This window comes from Sapajus apella, unplaced genomic scaffold (genome assembly GCF_009761245.1).
Source record: "Sapajus apella isolate SASKATOON/1434 unplaced genomic scaffold, GSC_monkey_1.0 scaffold32, whole genome shotgun sequence".
Lineage (NCBI taxonomy): Eukaryota > Metazoa > Chordata > Mammalia > Primates > Cebidae > Sapajus > Sapajus apella.
Genome location: NW_022436972.1, coordinates 2,430,846 through 2,450,818, shown reverse-complemented (window position 1 = coordinate 2,450,818; position 19,973 = coordinate 2,430,846). Strand labels below are relative to the sequence as shown.

The following is a 19,973-nucleotide window of genomic DNA, read 5'->3' as shown; positions in this document are numbered from 1 at the left end:
ACAATGAGGAGCAGAGATCGTGCCACCGCACTCCAGCTTGGTGAGAGACTCCATCTCAAAACAAAACAAAACAAACAAAAAACCTAATGGCATATTCTCATTCTTTAGGAATATTTTAGGATCTATAACACATTAAATATATGTTCTTAATGAAGTATTTCTTGTATATCAAAGAACTTGAACTTCAATTTTGAAGTCATGAGGTACGTAAGCCCAATGAAGTGTCACAGCATTTTTAATTTTTATTGGAATAACAAGTCAAAATTTGGTTAACTTTGACTTTGGCCACACTGTTGAAGAGATGAATTGATTTTAACTTATATTTCATGTGTTTGAATAAACACATTTATCCAATTGTAGAATCCAGTGGAAGATTGTATTTCACATAATTGTTCCATCTTTCAAAAGTACTTGTTCAGATCGAGGGCATGGTGACGTATGCCTATAGCCCCAACTACTCAGGAAGGTAAGGCAAGAGGATCACTTGAGCCCAGGAGCTCAAGGCTTTGGTAAGCTCTAGATATCCACTGCACTCCAGCCTGGGAAACATAGCAAGACTTCATCTCAAAAAAGTAAAATAAACAAAGGATTAACAAAATGTAGAAAAGCACTACGCTGTATTCCCTTTCCCCCAGAAAAAGGGATAACACCTAAAGGACAAAATTACAAAAAAGTAGTAAGTTATTTGCATTTTGTAGAGTGAAAATTTGTGTTTAATGAAAGAGCCATCCTGTGGTGTGCCAAACAGTATTCAATTACACACCAAATCCCCAACACTTCCAGATGGTAATACCCACCAACTCCCTTGTCCTCATATATATTACAGGGCTTAATATAAAATTAGGCTGCACCCCCCTTAGGTATGCTTTTATTATCATTTTAGTATTAATAAATTTTAACCAAGGACTATGATATCATGACTAGAAACTTGGAATCTGCAGCCTCACTCACCCACCCTTATCCTCTAGGAAGGGGAGGGATTGGAGAATAAGTTCATTAAGTGATCATACCTACAAGATGAGGCTTCCATCAAAACCCCTGAACTCTCAGGTTGGTGAACACGTGGAGGTGTCCGGAGGGCTGTGTGCTAGGAGAGGGCATGGAAGCTTCTAGCCCCTTCCCCCTTACTTTGCCCTATGCATCACTTCCATCTGGCTGTTCATCTGTGGCCCTTGCACTATCTTTTATAATAAATGGGTCAATATAAGTAAAGTATTCCCGAGTTCTATGACCTGCCTTAGCAAATTATGGAACCCAAGGAGAGGGACAGTGGGTACACCAATTTACAACCAGTTGGTCAGAAGCACAAGTCACAACCTGGGAATTGCAATTGGCAATTCCCGTGCTAATGAGTGTCACCAACACAAAGGCAAAGCAAGCAAAGAAAGGAAATAAAGCATATAAAAGGTTCTCAACCGTGGACAGCTTTAAAAATATACACTTCCTGGGATCCACCTCAGACTAGTCCTACTGAAATTTATGATTAAGATCCTGACACTACAGTTTCTTCAAAAGATTCCCAGCTGATTCCTATATGCATCCAGGGCTGAAGGCCACTGCTGTAAATACAAAGAAGGTTAAAAGAGGCGAGAGGAGGCAAAGAGACCACCAGAAAGTGTTACTCATGATTACCAAGTTCCATATTAAAGCATCAGATTTTCCATCTGAACTACATTCATTTATTTCATAGTACCCTCTACTGGCCAGGAAGGGTATCTATTATTCCTAGATTTAAGGTACAGAAATCTCTGACTTCCTTAATTAACGAGAACATATCTATAGGCAATCAATTAGTAAATATTATTTCTACATTTTCTTATATTTAAGTGTAAAGTGGGCTGGAGAACACTGTGTTGGTAAAGACGATTCTAAACTTAATCTTAGTCAAGAGGAAGAGATCTATTTTTAAAATGTGTAAGTGGCCGGGCACAGTGCCTCATGTAGTCCCAGCACTTTGGGGAGGCCGAGGCAGAAGGATCTCTTGAAGCCAGGAGTTCAAGACCAGCCTGTGCAATATATAGCAAGACTTTGTCTCTACAAAAAAATAAAAAATTAGCCAGGTGTGGAGGTGCACACCTGTATTTCCAGCTACTTGGGAGGCTGAAGTGGGAAAATTGCTTGAGCCTGGGAGGTCTCAGCTGCAGTGAACCATGATCTCGCTACTGTACTCCAGTCTGGGAGACAGTGAGACCTTGTCTCAAAAGAAAATTTTTTAATCTGTCAACTTTAGCAACTACTGACATTTTAAACCAAATGATTCTTGGTGCCAACTGTGTATGTAGATAGTTTTAGAATGTTCATTCATTTTTTAAAGACATAGAATGCTACTGTACAAATACAAATTGTGAGTTTCAAATTCATATCCCTTTAGTGTCCTCAACCAGTTACATGACCATAAATTGATGCCGACGGTCCATGCATTGTAGGATCTTTAGCTGTATTCCTGGCTTCTACCCACTAGATGCCAGTAGCAGCCCACTCCCAAAGTTGTGACTCCAAAAATGTCTCTAGACATTGCCAAATGTTTCAAATCAGTAATTAATCTAATAAAAGATGTTCCTAAATAATCAAAATATACTTTTATTTGTAAAAGAGGACCCATTCACTAATATTCTAAAAATATAAATTTTTATATACCAAGTTCATAAAGAATACTTTATGGCATCTTATAATATACAAATTAAGAACAAGAAAAAAATGCATTTTACTTTTCTTTAACAGTGTTGCCTGGTAATATATTAATTACATATTAAGTCTATGAAGTAAAAGTTTAACTTACATTTACTGGTTGCTTTTTCACTTAAAGACCAGACCAAAATCAAAACTTTGGAACTTCTACTTTTCAACGTCAAAGAATCAAAGTATAACTATAATCCTAAGATAGCACTGATACAGTAAATATTATTCTTATGAGTGTTAATGGACGATACTGATATATCTCATAGTGTACTCAATTTGAAGTGTTGCTACTGAAATCAATTAAAAATGTTTATTCTGAAAGATGCTACGATAAAGTTTACAGACTCAAATGCTTATAATGCTTTTTCAAAAGTTTACAGAAAACAGGTTGAATTGAAACCTGTAGGTCATTTTATAATTTTCATAAGCAACAATTTCTTTTGAAGACACAGAGTATTGTTTTAATACAAATTAAGAGCTTTAACATGATCTCCCTTTAGTGCTTTTAATTGTCACATGGCTGTAAACCAAAGACTCCCAAACTTTTAAATAATCACTGATACTACTTGAGCAGAACTTCGCAGATGTCAGTACTTTTAATGTCATGTACATCAAATTACAATAAAAAGATGACTCTAAACAAGATGCAGCCGTCAGCTTCCATGAACAGCACACTACTACAGTAAACCGAGTTTATATTCCACCATGAAGTGTGGCTCTCCCATGACTTCGCTTTGTGATGGATCTGAAAGCAAACAAAATCAAACACTTTAAAGACTCTCAAAAAAGAGATAAATTCAATGACTCCGCTTACACGAAAATCCAGAACAGTTAAAACTAACCTAAAGCTACAGAAAACAAACCAGTGATTATTGCCTGGGGCTGGGGCAGGTGGCTGACTGCAAAGGGAACAAGGGAAATTTTGAGGTGATGAAACCATTCTACTCCTTTATTTAGGGGACCTTTCTGTATATTTATTAAAACTCATAGAACTGTACACTTAAAAATATGTATACTCTATTGTATGTCAATAATATCTCAAAATAGTGGGTTTAAAAAGAAAAAACAGATTGAAAAAGTTTTCTTTTTCCAAAGTTAAGTTTTCTAGTGGCTTCCCACATGACTGGAAACAATCTCCTAATTCACAAAAACGTCTTATCTGTATCATATTCTGACCTGTTGTATACAACAAGCATAAGTCAGAATTCTAAAGAAAGAAACTTTTAAAAATCGTCACTTTTGTGTTTACAGATGAGTCATATAAAAGCCTTATTTTAACTGTGATTATATACCTAAAAGAACTTTTAAAGTTAATATCAACAGTAAGCTTCCTAAAGGCAGAGCCTTTTTCTTTGTCCTCTATTCATCAACATAGGACGAGAAACAGAATAAAAACCTAATGAACTAAATTGTAAAACCACTTTGTAGGAATGAATAACCCTGCACATAATGATGGCTACCAAGAGGAACAGTTCAGTAAAACCAATGTGGATATTTCCTCACTGGACCTCCTAAAAGATTGAAGATTAATACAATGCTATGTATACAAAAGGCATTCAAAACCTAAACTTTAAAAAAAAAAGAGGCAATGCCAAATATTTTTTGACTACATATGTTAGTATTTGTAGAAAGACATGTAGAACAAAGTCTAGAAGGACAGACTAAACTAAAACAGCAGGTAACTAGGGAATGAGGAGAAAAATGGGATTGAGGGTCATTACAGAAAATCTTGAGTTTCAATGGTAATATTGCAAATTTTTGCACAAAGAATATATTCATTTATGTCTATGGCCATACCACCCTGAACGCGCCCGATCTCGTCTGATCTCGGAAGCTAAACAGGGTCGGGCCTGGTTAGTACTTGGATGGGAGAATACACTCATTTATGTACCTAAGGTTTCTTCCACATCCTGCTTTTTAAAGCTTTTTTCTTTTAATAAAATGCATTTATTAAATAAATCACAGCTGGGCATGGTGGCACATGCCTGTAATCCCAGCTATTCAGGAGGCCGAAGGAGAATTGCTTTAACGTGGGAGGCAGAGGTTGCAGTGAGCCGAAATCATGCCACTGCACTCCAGCCTGGACGATGAGCAAAATCTGTATCCAAAAAATAATAATAAATAAATTAAATAAATCACTTGCACCAAAAGACAGCATATCATATAAGTAAGGCACTGGTGGCAGACTGTGAGTCCTGCATCTGTTGTACCACAGGCTCGCCATGAGACTGAGTGAGGACTGAGCCTCTGTGAGCTTCCATTTACTCATCTTCCAGTTAGGGGAGAAGAGAACATGAAAGTCCCCTTCCAGCATTAAGAAAAAGTCTATTTGATTTTACTAGTGTCCATATACATCTTTCCTAGTCTTGTAAAATGTACAGAATTAACTTGGCTAAGTACTTTGCTGATAAGCAGGCAGGCAAAAATGTCATCTCCAATACTGTCAGTCTTTAAACAGCATTTAGATTAACAAGCTACTCTCTCATTATAGACTTAACACTGTTTTGTGTCAAAGGTGGTGAGAATGCGGTCAACAAGACCTTTAAACACTATGATCAAGCACCCTATCAGGTACTGGAAACACAATAGTTAACAAGAAAAAATCTCCAGCTCTCATGACATGTATATTTAAGTTGGACAAATAATAAGAAAAATATCAGATAAGTGTTATGCAAATAATTAATATAAGGTAGGGTGACAGAGCGGGGACTACTTTAGATTAGGTAGTTGATATGGTTTGGATGTTTGTCCCTTCCAAATCTCATGTTGAAATGTGATTCCCAGTGTTGAAGGTGGGTCCTGCGGGGAGGTAACTGGATTATGGGGTTGAATACCTCGTGAATGGTTTAGCACCACCCCCCTGGATAAGTGAGTTCTTGCTCTGAGTTCACACAAGTTCTGGTTGGTTAAAACTGTGTGGCAGCTCCCCCCTCACTCTCTTGCTCCCTCTGACTGGCTCCCCCTTCATCTTCTGCCAGGACTGTAAGCTTCCTGAGGCCCTCACCAGAAGCAGATACCAGCACCATGCTTCCTGTACAGTCTGAGGAACCATAAGCCAAAATAAATTTTCTTTATAAATTACCCAACTTCAGGTGTTTCTTTATAGCAATGCAAGAATAGACTAACAGTAGTCAACAGAAGACTCTCTGAAGTAACATTTAGGTTGGGATCTGAAAAACGAGGGTAAACTATTCAAAGCAGAAAAGAACAGCTAATTCAGGTCCCCAAGGTGAAGCCATAAGTTATCAATATATTATAAAATCACAGTTCCCACAAGAATAAAACTACCCCAAACGCAGTGGTCTTGTGACAAAAATCATCTACTTGGCCAGGCACGTGATTACATCACGCCTGTAATCCCAGCACTATGGAGGCAGAGGTGGGTGGATCACCTGAGATCAGGAGTTTGAGACCAGCCTGGCCAACACAATGAAACCCCGTCTCTACTAAAATACAAACTTAGCTGGGCATGGTGGTGGGCACCTGTAATCCCATCTACTTGGGAGGCTGAGGCAGGAGAATTGCTTGAATCTGGGAGGCAGAGGTTGCAGTGAGCCAAGATCGTGCCACTGCACTACAGCCTAGGTGACAGAGCAAGAGTCTGTCTCAGAAAAAAAAAAAAAAATATATATATATATATATATATATACCTAAACAGGTGATTTTTTCCTAATAGCTACCTTAGAGAGACACAAGAAATGAATTTTAAGAGATACCCACAAGATAGCAAGTGGCTTTTTATTTTTTGAGACACAGTCTCTGTTGCCCAGGCTGGAGTGCACTGGTATAATCACTGTTCACTGCAGCCTCAAATTCCTGGGCTTAAGTGAACCTCCTGCCTCAGCCTCCCGAGCAGCTGGGACATCACTATGCCCAATTAAATTTTAAAACAATGTTTGCAGAGACAGGGTCTCATCTTGCCCAGGCTGGTCTTAAACTCCTAGGCTAAAGTGATCCTCCCACCTCTGCCTCCCAAAGTGCTGGGAGTATAGATGTGAGCCACGACATCTGGCCAATTAGTGGCCTTTTTAAACATGTAATTCCATCACATTACATCTGCCTTCTGTTGCATTTTGAAGAAATTCCAAACTTCTTTTTGTGGTCTGTAGGCCCTGGTTCATCTATTCCTTGCTTAGCTTTTTGACCTCAACCTTAATTCTACTCCCTACTTTGCTCAAAACACACCAGCTATATGGGCCTTCTTAAAGTGCTCCTATGTGTATTGGGAGACAGTTCTCTCCATTCTGCAAGCTGGGAGCAGAGACACTAAACTGCCTTTGTTCTAGGCTATCTTTCCAAACTGTTTCAGCCTCAGAAGACAAAAAAGCACAAGAAAGGCAGACTTACTGCCAGTTATAAGGCTGAGGTGGCCTGAACTTGGAGTTCCCCTCCTCTAATGAACACTGAATGTACAATGCATCACCTTACCCTCTTCTTAGCTGCCTCACGGGAAGTGGTGCTAACAGAACCAAAAGAAATGCTAATACTCTGGCTATGCTATTGTTATGAGTAAGAAACTGTTCTTTAGGAGTCTCTTGTCTTCTGCCAGCATCCATGAATTCATGGCAGGCTAACAAGTGAGCTTGAAAGTAGAGTAAGATCTCAAACTGCTCAGAGTTCTTCAGCTGTTCTCAGGTTATAGACCCTGAACATACTGATCTCTTCTGTCTGAAACATTCTTCCCTCTACTTAGGGTCAATGATTTCATGTTTCTTTCAGGAATCAACTTATGTGTCCTTTTCCCAGAGGTACGTGCCCTCCCAACCCAAAAACATCCTTTTTATTCCTAGAATTACCAAACTGTATATTTGTGTTTATGTGTTTAATGTTTGTCCCCCCTATTTGAAAGCAGACATATCTGTTTTGTTCAAGGCTGTATATTCAGAGCTGGGCCCAGTTCCTGATACATGACATGTGACTGACTAGATCAATGCTCCTAAGTCCCCTCTCCCTTTCTTTACACAGAATTACAGAAGCAGATTTTTAAATGAATGTTTTTATAACTAAAAGTTAAAAACATAAAGACCTGAACTATCACCTCAGTAGTTTTAAACAAGGTCTAAGTTCAATGTAAAAGCTTAAGAATCCCAGCTTTTCCTGCATCCAAAAAGTTCCCTCAGGGAAGATTCTCAAAGGAGGCTCACTAGACTTCTGTTATGTCCACCGCATTTCCTTACCGGACATCAGCAGCCAAGCAAAACTAATAAAACTTAATCCTGTTGGGTATTTTTGTTTCTCCTGCACTGCTGGGGCATAATGAGCAGAGGCAGCATTGGACAGGATTGTATTTGTTTATCTTCCTCAGGACCAGAAAAAATAGAGGATGCTGCATGTATTGTTCTCACTTAAATTCATTTATCTCAAAAATAAATACAATTATTCAGGGAATTTTATTAAAAACAGATTCAGCTGGGCACAGTGGCTCACGCCTGTAATCCCAGCACTTCAGGAAGCCGAGGCGGGCAGATCATGAGGTTAGAAGTTGGAGACCAGCCTAGCCAATATGGTGAAACCCCATCTCTTCTAAAAACACAAAAATTAGCTGTGTGTGGTGGTGGGCACCTGTAATCCCAGCTACTCGGGAGGCTGAGGCAGGAGAATTGCTTGAACCCAGGAAGCGAAGGTTGCAGTGAGCCTAGATCTCACCGCTGCACTCCAGCCTGGGTGACAGAGCAAGATTCCATCTCAAGAAAAAAAAAAAAGAAAAAAGACAGATTCCTCTTTCCTATTTATCACCTGTAGAAGTACAAAAATTACTTTTGGGGGGGCTACTTCTTAAATAAAAATTTATCTTCCAGTTGTTTACAATGCTTGTCATAAAAAACCCAAAATCAAACTAAACAAACAAAAACACCAGTCACATCCCAAAACTGTGAATTCTGAAATAATTATCATTGTTTAAGTCACCTAGGAATATCAGACTGAAACATTACACTTGAAGCTCAGGACATGACATGAATAACCACCATTACTAGACCAAAATGACAATATACTCTTAGAATTTCATAATCTTCACTTTTTTTTTTTTTGAGACGGATTCTTGTTCTGTCACTCAGGCTAGAGAGCAATGACATGATTGCTGCAACCTCGACCTCCCAGGTTCAAGGGATCCTCCTGCCTAAGCCTCCCAAATAGCTGGGATTACAGGTGCCCACCACCACACCCAGCTAATTTTTATATTTTTAGTAGAGACGGGGTTTTACTGTGTTGGCCAGGCTGGTCTTGAGCGCCTGACCTGAGGTGATCTGCCCACCTCAGGCTCCCAAAGTGCTGGGATTACATGTGAGCCACTACACCGGGCCAATCCTCACTTTTAAAAACAGTTAGAGAACTACCATTAAATTTTATCCACGCCTGTAATCCCAGCACTCTGGGAGGCCGAGGTGGGCAGATCACAAGGTCAAGAGATTAAGACCATCCTGGCCAGCACAGTGAAACCGCGTCTCTACTAAAAATACAAAATTAGCTGGGCATGGTGGCACGCGCCTGTGGTCCCAGCTACTCGGGAGGCTGAGACGGAAGAATCACTTGAACTCAGGAGGCGGAGGTTGCAGTAAGCCGAGATTGTGCCACTGCACTCTAGCCTGGCGACAGAGCAAGACTCCGTCTCAAAAAAAAAAAAAAAAAAAAAATGTATCTTAATGTAATGAATAAACACAAGTGAATCCAATTGGCTATAAGTTCCATGAGGACAAGAATTTTGCCTATTCTCTTTGCAGCTGTTTGCCTTTTAAATTACAATGCCTCCATAAAAAGGTGCTGAATGACACTTACCATTGAGAATATCCTCAAATCCAATAGTCTCATCATTACCTCTCAAAATATCCAGTGAAAGATTTGAGCTCGGAAGAAATGGAAGACGCTGAACCTTTGGGGAAAAGTATGAAGGGACGAGATTAGAAAAAACTCAGGGGAAAATGACAGAATATATAATTTCATGTTCTTTACTCTTTGTTTGAAAATTCACAAAACCAAGTAAACGATCAATTTAATCAGGGGAAAAAACACTAGTTCATATTTTAGACACAAACTAAGTTGTAAGGACACTGAAATTACAGTTTTAATTTACACTTAATAATCCCAAGAGGTGTGCATGTATTTTGAGGCTTTGCTTCTGCTCAGGAAAACTACAGCACATACTATGTGATGAAATGCAAAATCCCAGAGCTTAACATCACACCTCCTTCCTGGTAAATGTGGGATGATCAAATTCCTGAAGAAAGTCCAGCTCAGTAGGTTGCCTAGGCTGGTCTCAAACTCCTGGGCTCTAGTCCTCCCGCTAAAACTGGGATTACAGGTCCATGTCATCAAGCCCAGCTAATGCAAATAATTTTAGATACTAACAAAATAGGTGGTCTTTGACTAAATGAAAGTAGCATTTTAAAAATAATCACACCTTTAGAATCTAAGGGGGCAGGATTATGTTCAAGTCCCACCCCACAAAAGGTATCCAGACTAAATATACTATTTTCAATTATGAATGTCCTATAGAGATATTTAAAATCTTCACAGTGTGAAAAAATTTCTGTAGATTGTCAAATCTTAAAAAAAAAAAAAAAAAAAAATAGGAAGTAGGAGAAAAGAGGAGGAAGAGGAAGAAACAAAAATAGGAACCCGTAAATTAAACCAGACAGCAAGGGGTCTGGTAGTTAGATCAGAGGTATAGTCCTAAGAATGCATCAAAAGCAGGGAGGAGCAGGCAGCTGTTAAACATCTTGACAAACCCAAACCGCAAAAGTATAGAGATAAGAAAAAAAAGAGAGAGAGAATTCTGGAGAAAGATATTTAGATTAAATAGTATTAAAAAATTAAATTCAAAATTTGAGCACTCTGTAGTTGAAATCTGAGTAACAGGAAAATAAATAGGGAAGGTAATAATTTTGTGTCAAACATGGGATTCATTTAATCTTCAGAATAACCCTATGCTACTCTTACTGTTCTCCCCATTTCACATTAAATAAAACATCTGAAGTTCAGAAAGTTCTCCAACTTAAGTTCTTAAGACTAGTAAATGGATGAGCCAAGATTCAGCCCTAGGTTACTCTGACTTAAAACCATGCTTTTTAAGAGCTTTATCTTTGGGAGAAAAAAAGTAGCTTCCAGAATGATTTAGCCAAATACAACTGATGGCATTAGAATTAATTTTTTAATTTTTTTGGAGACAGAGTTTCATTCTCGTTGCCCAGGCTGGAGTGCAATGGTGCGATCTTGGCTCGTGGCAACCTCCGCCTCCGGGGTTCAAGTGATTCTCCTGCCTCTGCCTCCTGAGTAGCTGGGATTACAGCCATGTGACACCACACCCAGCTCATCTGTATTATTAGTAGAGACAGGGTTTCACCATGTTAGCCAGGCTGGTCTCGAACTCCTGATCTCATCAGATAATCCACCTACCTCGGCCTCCCAAAGTGCTGGGATAAGAGGCGTGAGCCACCCCGTCTGGCCCAAATTTATTGAAAAAGACACAATTCAGTTAGGTCAGCGAAAGGAATCCACACCAATAGGAAAAACGTGCAAATGCCAAACAGTGAAAGAATCTAATGAATTAGGAGCCTGCAAGTAGTTTAAGAGGATATGGACTGGTGGGAAGCAAGGAGCCAATGCATGGACAGAGCCACACTAAGGAGTTGGGTTTTATTTTTATTTTGAGGGTAAAGTGAGGGGAGTGACATAATCAAATCTGTTTTACAGAGATTATTCTGACTAGAATGTTAACAAGGATTGGAGGGGTGGCAGGGATCAGTACTGCAGTAATGCAGATGAAGCCTGGCAGGGCAAGACCCAAAGTGGTAGCAATGGTGGGGAGATCAAGTAATAAACTGAATGAATGATTTGGGGGAGCAGGAGAAGGGGTTATGATGGGTGCTAGGTGACATAACCAAGGCTAAGTCTCCAATTTCTGCCTTAGGCAGAAACCTATTTATATGGGATAATGAATATGTGGGGAATAATTATGAGTTGTTCTGTACTTGTACATGTAAAACTGGAGGTGCCTGTGGGACTTCCAATTGGAAAAGCCTATAGGTTTATAGCTCATGAGAACTGTAACTTGGGAGTCAACATATTTTAATTTTTGAGACGGGGTCTCTGTCACCCAGGCTAGAGTGCAATGGCACGATCTCAGCTCACTGCAACCTCCGACTCCAGGGCTCAAATGATACTCCCACCTCAGCCTCCTGAATAGTTGAGACTATAGGTGTGTACCACCACCGCTGGCAAATTCTATATTTTTGTAGCGATGTTACCCAGACTGGTCTTGAACTCCTGAGTTCGAGTGATCCACCTGCCTTGACCTCCCAAAGTGCTGAGACTACAGGTGTGAGCCACCATGCCCAGTTGGAATCATTAACATATAATTGGTAACTAAAGTCACAAGTAGGAAACAGGGTGAGGAAAGAACTAGAGACGGGGCACTAACAAAACTGACATTTTAGGAAACAGACAAAACAAATAGAACCTACACAGAGACACCTGAGAATAAGGATTCAGAAAGGAGGACATCAGGAAAGTGTGGTGTTCTAAAAGCCAAGGAGGTGGGAGAATAGCTTGAGGCCCAGGGTTTAAGACCAGCCTAGACAACATAACAAGAGCCTGTTTCTACAAATAATAATAATGATAAAATTTTTTAAACTAGCCCGGAGAGGTAGCATGTGACTGTAGTCCCTGCTACTCAGGAGGCTGAGGCAAAAAGACTGCTTGAGCCCAGGAGTTTGAGGCTGCAGTGAGCTATGATACCACTGCACTCCAACCTAGATAACAGAATGAGATACCCTGTCTCAAAAAAATAAATACAAAGTAAATTAAATAAAAGCCAAAGGAAGAGTGAAGAAGCCATTAGTGTCAAACACTACAGGGAGATCAAGTAAAATGAAGGTAAAAACGTCCACTTTGTTCAGGAGCAGTTTCATTGGTGTCATGGGAGACAGAAATAGTGGGTTAAATAAATATGAGGGAAAGGAGTACAGAAAGCAAGTGTAGACAACTTTTCAGGAAGCTCCCTTCGCAAAAGCACACTCAATGAGAGACAAGTTACTATAAAGGAATTTTAAATTGATACAATTTTTTTGTTTTAAAAGACAGCGGAGGTTCAGATATGTGTAAATGCTACTGCTGAGACAGAGCAAGTAGAGAGAGAGGTTGAAATTATCAGCTTTAGAAGGGATCACTGATAAAGGGATTTTCCTGAAGCAGTGTAACAGGATAGAATCCAAAGCATAGGTAAGAGGGCAGTTCCTACATAATTGAAAGGGCATTTTTCAAGTGCTTATTCCTTAGCAACAGGTATATCTGACTATATACAGATTGTATACTTGACACCGCTACTTGGATATTCTTTGAGGGATCTCAAATTCAATGTAATTCATAAAAAAAAAAAAAAAAAAAAAAAAAAACAGAAAAACATGAAAGCAAATGCGGGTAAGTTTTCAGACACTGAGCCTGTAATCTGAAGTATTCTATTTAACGACTTCTTTTTTCCCTCTATGAAGTAGAAATCAAGGTAATATCCTAAAAAGGGGGAGGGAAGTAGAACAGGATGTAAGGGAAATAAGGTATAAATAGGTGTTAGACAGAAGAGTCCTCACAAATGATATCAACACATATGTAAGAGATCCATCAACTCACCTGCTGCACTGCCTTGAATTCCATCTGTAATTTTAGTGGAGCAAACAGACCCTGAATGTTTCTCAGAGTGGAAAAATTCATTTTATCTTGGTTGAGCTGGAACTACAGAAGAAAATGTAATTTTAAACATTATACTGAATACTCTGCTTTCAAAACAGTTAGCAGTGGCATATATGTTACACAACAATTAGATGAAGAATTTTAATATCCATACCTGATATTAAAACTAAGTACTTTTCTAATTTTTTCTGATAAATTTTAGATTACATATGTCTATATTTTATTTGGTATGCAGGTGTACTTTGACCAGTGTAAAATTACTACCTAAATTCCAAATTTACAAAAGTAGTAAATTAAGGAATATGTCTCCTATTTCAAAAGTAGATTTATAAGGCATAATTGTATTTTAATGCTTTTGGTTAAAAGTACCACAAAACTAGCAAAGAAAAGGTATAATCTGAGATCCAGAAAATGTCACATACACTGACATTAAATAGTTACTTTCTAAGTATGAAGGTATATATTTCAAAGGATTCAGCAAAAGAAATAATCCGACCACAAAATCACCCTGTTAATTAAACTGTAATATATAAGCTCCACTTACTTTTGGTACTTACCTCAGGGGAAAAACAAGCTCTCAAAAATTTTATTCAATTTGTATTAGTCACAAATCAGCAATTTTTTTTCCTGGAATCATACTTTTACTAAGCACCTATATTATATGCAAGGAACTTTGATCATAACTTAATGTATTTTAGGCAAAATGAATCAACTTAACTCATGGATGCTAAAACACTGTTTCCAAAAGTGACTCCTAAGGATAGTGAATGTGATACTCAAACAACCAAGATTCGTCTGCGCTAAGGTGATTATAATGAGGTAAAGTCATTTCTTGTCATTTTTCATTATATACTACTCTCTTGATAAATTGTCTTCTAATAGTAATAAAAAGGGTTATTTTGATCAAAAATCTATTGGTTAGCACTAACTTGGGATATGATTATGAAGTTTTAAAGTAAGGTATCTATCAAAATGGTTTTTAATTACTTTAGCTTGACACAGCAAATTTTGACAGATGGTCCTTAGGGAAAACCTGCAGTATTTTATTACAGGTATATGATCTGAAGGGAAGGGTGTGCTTTAAATATTGACCTATCCTCATGATAATATAATTTTATTTTAAGAGAAGAGGCTTGCTGTGTGGCTGGAGTGCAGTGGTTATTCAAAGGCACAATCATAGAGCACTACAGCTTCAAATTACTGGGCTCAAGCAATCCTCTGCCTCAGCCTCCCATGCAGCTGGGACTACAGGTGTGCCCAACACACCCAAAAGTAAATGTAACTTTATGTACATTTTGATGAATATAGCCATCTTGTAATGTGATATTAAAACTGTAATTATCAATCAACATGTACGTTAGCAACCACGTGCAAAATTAGGCACTGTGGCAATACACAATACAACAAAACTCAACAGTCTACCTTGGAGAAGATTATAAGCCAGTTTGGAAGACATTACATATAGATCAGGGTTTCTCAACCCTCGGCACTACTGATTTCTTGGGCCAGATTAATTCCTCACTGTGGTGGGCTGTCCTGTGAACTGTAGGATGTTTAACAGCATCCCTGGCCTCTACCCAATAGATGCCAGTATTACATCTCTCCCACCCTCCACTGCACCACTTGTGACAACCTAAAATATCCCCAGACTCTGCCAACTGTTCCCTCGCAGGGGGCAGGGGGATGATCCTCCCCTAGTTGAGAACCACCGGTACAAATGATGTTGGTCATCTTCCATCACTAACACCACTGAAGCTCCCAATCATGCAGAGCTACTGGAGGTGACACAGCAAATTTTGACAGATGGTCCTTAGGGAAAACCTGCAGTATTTTATTATGGGTATATGATATGAAGGGAAGGGTGTGCTTTAAATATTGACCTATCCTCATGATAATATAATTTTAAGAGAAGAGGCTTGCTATATGGCTGGAGTGCTATCCAGCTATCTAGTCACATCCTTGCTATGTGCCAAGGATGGGCTATTACTAACTCCAGATGAGAAAACTAAGGCTTAAAGAAAATTAAACAATATGCCCCAAGTTTACTTAGGAATGTGGAGTATCCACATAGTTCAACTACACAATCCATGCTAAAGGATTTATAGTAGACAATAAATGTCAGAGAAAGAGACTGCCATTAGCTGACTAAGTGATTAAAGAGGACACACAGTAGATTTAAGTCAAGTCTCAAAAGATCTCTGAAGTTTTTAGATTCTTCACAGTTCCAGCCAGTCTCACTGAGATTTGTCAGTTTCTCTTAATATATATCGCTTAGAACTAAAGCAGTATTCCAAATCTAATAGCCAGACTAATACATAGGAAAATAAAATAATCTCCCTTGATTTGAGCCCCATCTAACAAAGCTCAAGACTGCATTAACCTTTCTTTTTAGTAACTAACTTAATCTGCTGGCTTATATTGAGCAGTCAATTAAAACAGTCAAGTTTTACACAGCAAGTCACTTTACCCTGCCCAAAGGTGTAGAATTCATTTTTCAAATCCAAACGCAGAACTTCACACTCACCTCTATAAATGTTTTTCTTAAAGTTTTGGTCTATTTTGTCATCATGACAAAGTTCAAGTATTCACCAGAATGAACTATCCTTCTCAATGTTTTTTTTCCAAAAGCCTAATATACATTCTTTCCTTGGTTACACACAAGTCCTTGAAAAACAGCCTTTCTATGTGTCCATCTGATGACCTAAGATGTGGATAGGGGTCAAAAGCCCTATCAAAATATTCCCTCCAAATTGACTATTCCTGAATCACTGTTCTCTGGGTACAGTTATCAACCTTATATACTTTACCCCACACTTCCTTCACTTGGTTCATAATCTACCATATAATCCTCAAATCTCATCCCTGGTCAGATAATTGATCCCTTGACTGACCCATTCGACAATTTAGTACAATAGTGAACTAAAATTAATTTGCTGAGTTCATTCAGATACTGATGATCATTGCTTACTTTATTAAACGCTCATAGCTCACTCAATAGTCCACCCAAGAAATGGTTTCAGGGATCAATGTTGCCACAGCGATCTTATTTTTTAGTTAGATTCTTTATACAAAAGTGGAATATGTATCCATCTACAAGCAAATTTCATTTCCCCCATTAGTTCTCAACATGATCAACTACGCTTTTATAATCATACTCACATGCTTTTAAGTACACTCTGGGTTGTCAACTTCTGCACATAAAGCCTGAATTCACTTAAATCGACTAGGAACTTTTTAATTTTTCTCATGTTATTTGAACTTCAATTTCATAATCACATTATTTCTTCTACTCTTTCTTATAGGTGGATCTATCCTCTTATTAGAAAGCAAAAAAAAAAAAAAAAAACAATACCCCACAGATCAGTTTTCTGTTACCTAGTGACTGCATCATCTTCCTCAAGTAGTCAGAAACTTTTTTCTTCTTCCTCTAAATGTCTACTTAAGAATCCTTTAAGTTGTCTTTTGGACATGAATACATGCTATCCTCTCTTTAGGAGTAAACTTTTCCCACCTATTTACTTGGTAAATACCCGTCTAAAACTGTTCAAAGGTCCCTCCTCCTCCAGAAAGCCTTTCAAAAAAGCCCAAAGCATAGACGGCTGTCCCATTCTTGGTCTTCTCTAGCACTTTATGAAGCCTCGTCCTACCCACTACTTGTCTTCCTTATTAAATTTTAAGTTATTTAAAGATGGGGATTATGTCATATTCATCAAAGTATCTACTGTGTCTAGTGACTAGGTCCTATAGTAACTTGGAGATGCAGGACTTGAGAAGGAGGTTAAAACTAGAGATATGAACTTGGAAGTCAACAGCAAAAATGGCAGGAAAAATAAAAAAGCAGCAGCACTATCAGAAAAGAACATTCTTGTGAGAAGATGGAGAAGTAGATCACCCTTTGGAGATGTGCATTTAAAAGGCAGGGCAGGATGCATGGAAAGGGAGCTTTAGAGGAGCAGTATAATTTGTAAGTCTACCCTACAAGAAGATTGAAAATAAGGCATCGTATTCCTCATGGTCAAATCCTCAGTACCAAAATTGTTTTAATAAAATGAAACCAATATTACTAAAATTTATCTATGAGAAGACAAAAAAAAAAAGGACACAATAGCATACTTACATTTTTTTCTGATAATTCGAGAGGATGACTAGGTAAAAGTTCATTTTTCACACAAGAAAAACTGAAAGGAAATTAAAAAAAAAAAAAACATTTAAATGAGATTAAATATCACTCAATACCTACAGCTCAAATCATATCCATAATGGGCATGAGAGTGTTTTTTGGGGTGACAGTTACTGTACCTTGATTGTGATGACGGTTATAGGAATTGATATATGTGTTAAAAATTCATGGACTCATACACCAAAAGGAAAACAAAAAAGAGTACTACATGATAATTTAAGAATGTATCTATTACAGATGCTGGTGGTCAAGACTTCAATCACTAGGGAAAACTTGCCAAAATCTTTTCTAGAAGAAATTGAATGAATGTATGTTTATTGCTATTACTCTGATGAGGTACTTCTTGCACTACATAAAATATCTAAGCCTATTCCCTTCAGGTCTAACACATTCATTATTTAATATATCTTTTTAATAAACACGTTGAACAATAAGTTTAGCATTTATTGAACACTTATTATGTATAAAGTACGTTAGGTAAGGCACAACTAGAACCAGGCTACTGGTCTTTATCACTCCAGCTGTATAAAGATGATGATTTTATTATCCAAACTAGGGTTTTAAAGCTAAAAAAAACCCTTAGAAACCCTGCAATAATTGTTTATTAAATATTGTCTTTTTACAAAACATTATTCAAGAAGTGGGTTTTGAAAATTGTCCTGCCCCAGTCCAATCAGGAAGAAGGAGGAACATTTCATGTGAGGGGAAAAAAACATCTTCAGACCTTAGTTACTGCCTAGCCAATTAATTTGGTTATACAAATCAAATTATAGCTCCAATTCCACAGGCCAAATGCTGCATTTTTTTACTACAAAATTGAAAGTCTATAATGAGAGATTATATTTATACTCAGCATTAAAATTCCATTCTATTATCATAAGAATACTTTAAAATTAGATGTAAAATTCAAAAATTCAAAACAATAATTTGTTTATAGGGGAAAGGTATTATCTTTATTTTACTAAGCAGAAAAGTAATCTGCAAAGAGAATGGTCTAGGACCAGAAACTGAGACCTAAACACATAGAAACATAAAAGAAATCGTCAACATGGCATAACTGCACGTTAAAGTTAGAACAGAAAAAAAAAACTACAGCCCATACTTTTTGAGTGCTTCTAATGTCAGGTACTATTTAAAACATTTTTCAGGTATTAACTCGTTTATACCTCAAAGTAAGATATAGACTATTATTGGCCCTATTTTATAGATAAAGACACTGGGACGTTAATTATATGATTTGTCCAAAGGCACACATCTAGTAAATAACAGAGCCAGGGTCTAAACCCAGGCTGACTGAGTCCAGAGTTTAATCTCTCAACTGCTAAGTTCTAGTGCCTCCCAAAGAAAAGCAAATTACTTTAATAGTTAAGACAAGGAGGAAAATGGCTAAGTTATCAGTAGCAAATAAATAAATAAGAAGAATCCTACCAAATCATGCTAAAGGACACCACTGCCTAGGAGGATGCCCTACGTTGGGATTGCACTCCTCTGATGAGACACCTCTTCCACTACAGAAAACATTTAAGCCCCTTCCCCTCTGCACCCCATGCAACATATATTACTTGCCATCTGCCAAACTAAATATACATTTATAGCCTATCAAAATATGTAAAGAAGGTTAGGTAAAGAATACTGTGAAAAATAATTCACAGAAACATTATAACAAAATCAAAGTCATAATTCCCCCATATACCCCTTCCGAAGAAGATCATGACTTTCAAAAGGTCCACTTGCTGAAAGTTCTGTAACTGGAATACTGTCCTTTAGCTCAGATCCAAGTCCTCTGGCATTCTACAACACAAATAAAAAACATTATTAAATAGAAAAAAAATTTAAACACACACGCCAAACAGCTATGTCAAAATATTGTTTAAGTAGGAGACGGGAAAATAATATCCCCTCAAAGAGTCCACAGACAAGACAATTACAGCAAGCCTTAAACATTATGATATGATAGAGACATATATGGTACAATGAAAATACCAAATTTGAGAGTGGGAAGGATTCTTGAGCTGATATCTGAATGCTGTCAGCTTGAAAGGCATTCCAGGAAAAAAATCACATGAAAAAGGCATGAAAAGATAAATGAACAAGCTGCAGGTAGTTTGAGACGACTGGCTAAATACATGTTTTCAGTGAGGCAGAAGTAAAGCCTGGAGAAATACAAAAGTGAAACGTCTTACTTGCCAAGAAATTTGGGTTTTATTCCAAAACCGACAGCCTCTGAAAGGTTATGGCATGATTGAATTTGTTTTTACTGGAGAAAGCTTTCCCTTAGGTTAGAATGTTTAACACAGAATAAAAAAGTTGAGGACAGCATCCTCAGGAATCCATTCCTTGAGTACAAGGAAGAACAACAAAGAAATGGGATAAGAATAGACAGGATGGCTAAATAATAGTCACAGGAGCTGGGATAAAAAGGGAATTTCAGAAA

The 19,973-nt window shown here is 37.8% G+C and overlaps 1 protein-coding gene across 1 annotated transcript in view; it reads right to left on the bottom strand.

Moving 5' to 3' along the window:
* Positions 1–2,614: 2,614 nt before the first annotated feature.
* The window catches only part of POMP (proteasome maturation protein), a 20,165-nt gene continuing 2,806 nt past the window's right edge, over positions 2,615–19,973 (bottom strand). The window contains exons 2-6 of the mRNA XM_032294397.1: positions 19,233–19,330; positions 17,477–17,537; positions 13,300–13,401; positions 9,454–9,547; positions 2,615–3,424 (exon numbers count right to left, since the gene is read on the bottom strand). Of these exons, the coding sequence (XP_032150288.1) occupies positions 3,357–3,424; positions 9,454–9,547; positions 13,300–13,401; positions 17,477–17,537; positions 19,233–19,330 (423 nt within the window). The 3' untranslated portion in view covers positions 2,615–3,356. The remainder of the gene's footprint in view (positions 3,425–9,453; positions 9,548–13,299; positions 13,402–17,476; positions 17,538–19,232; positions 19,331–19,973) is intronic.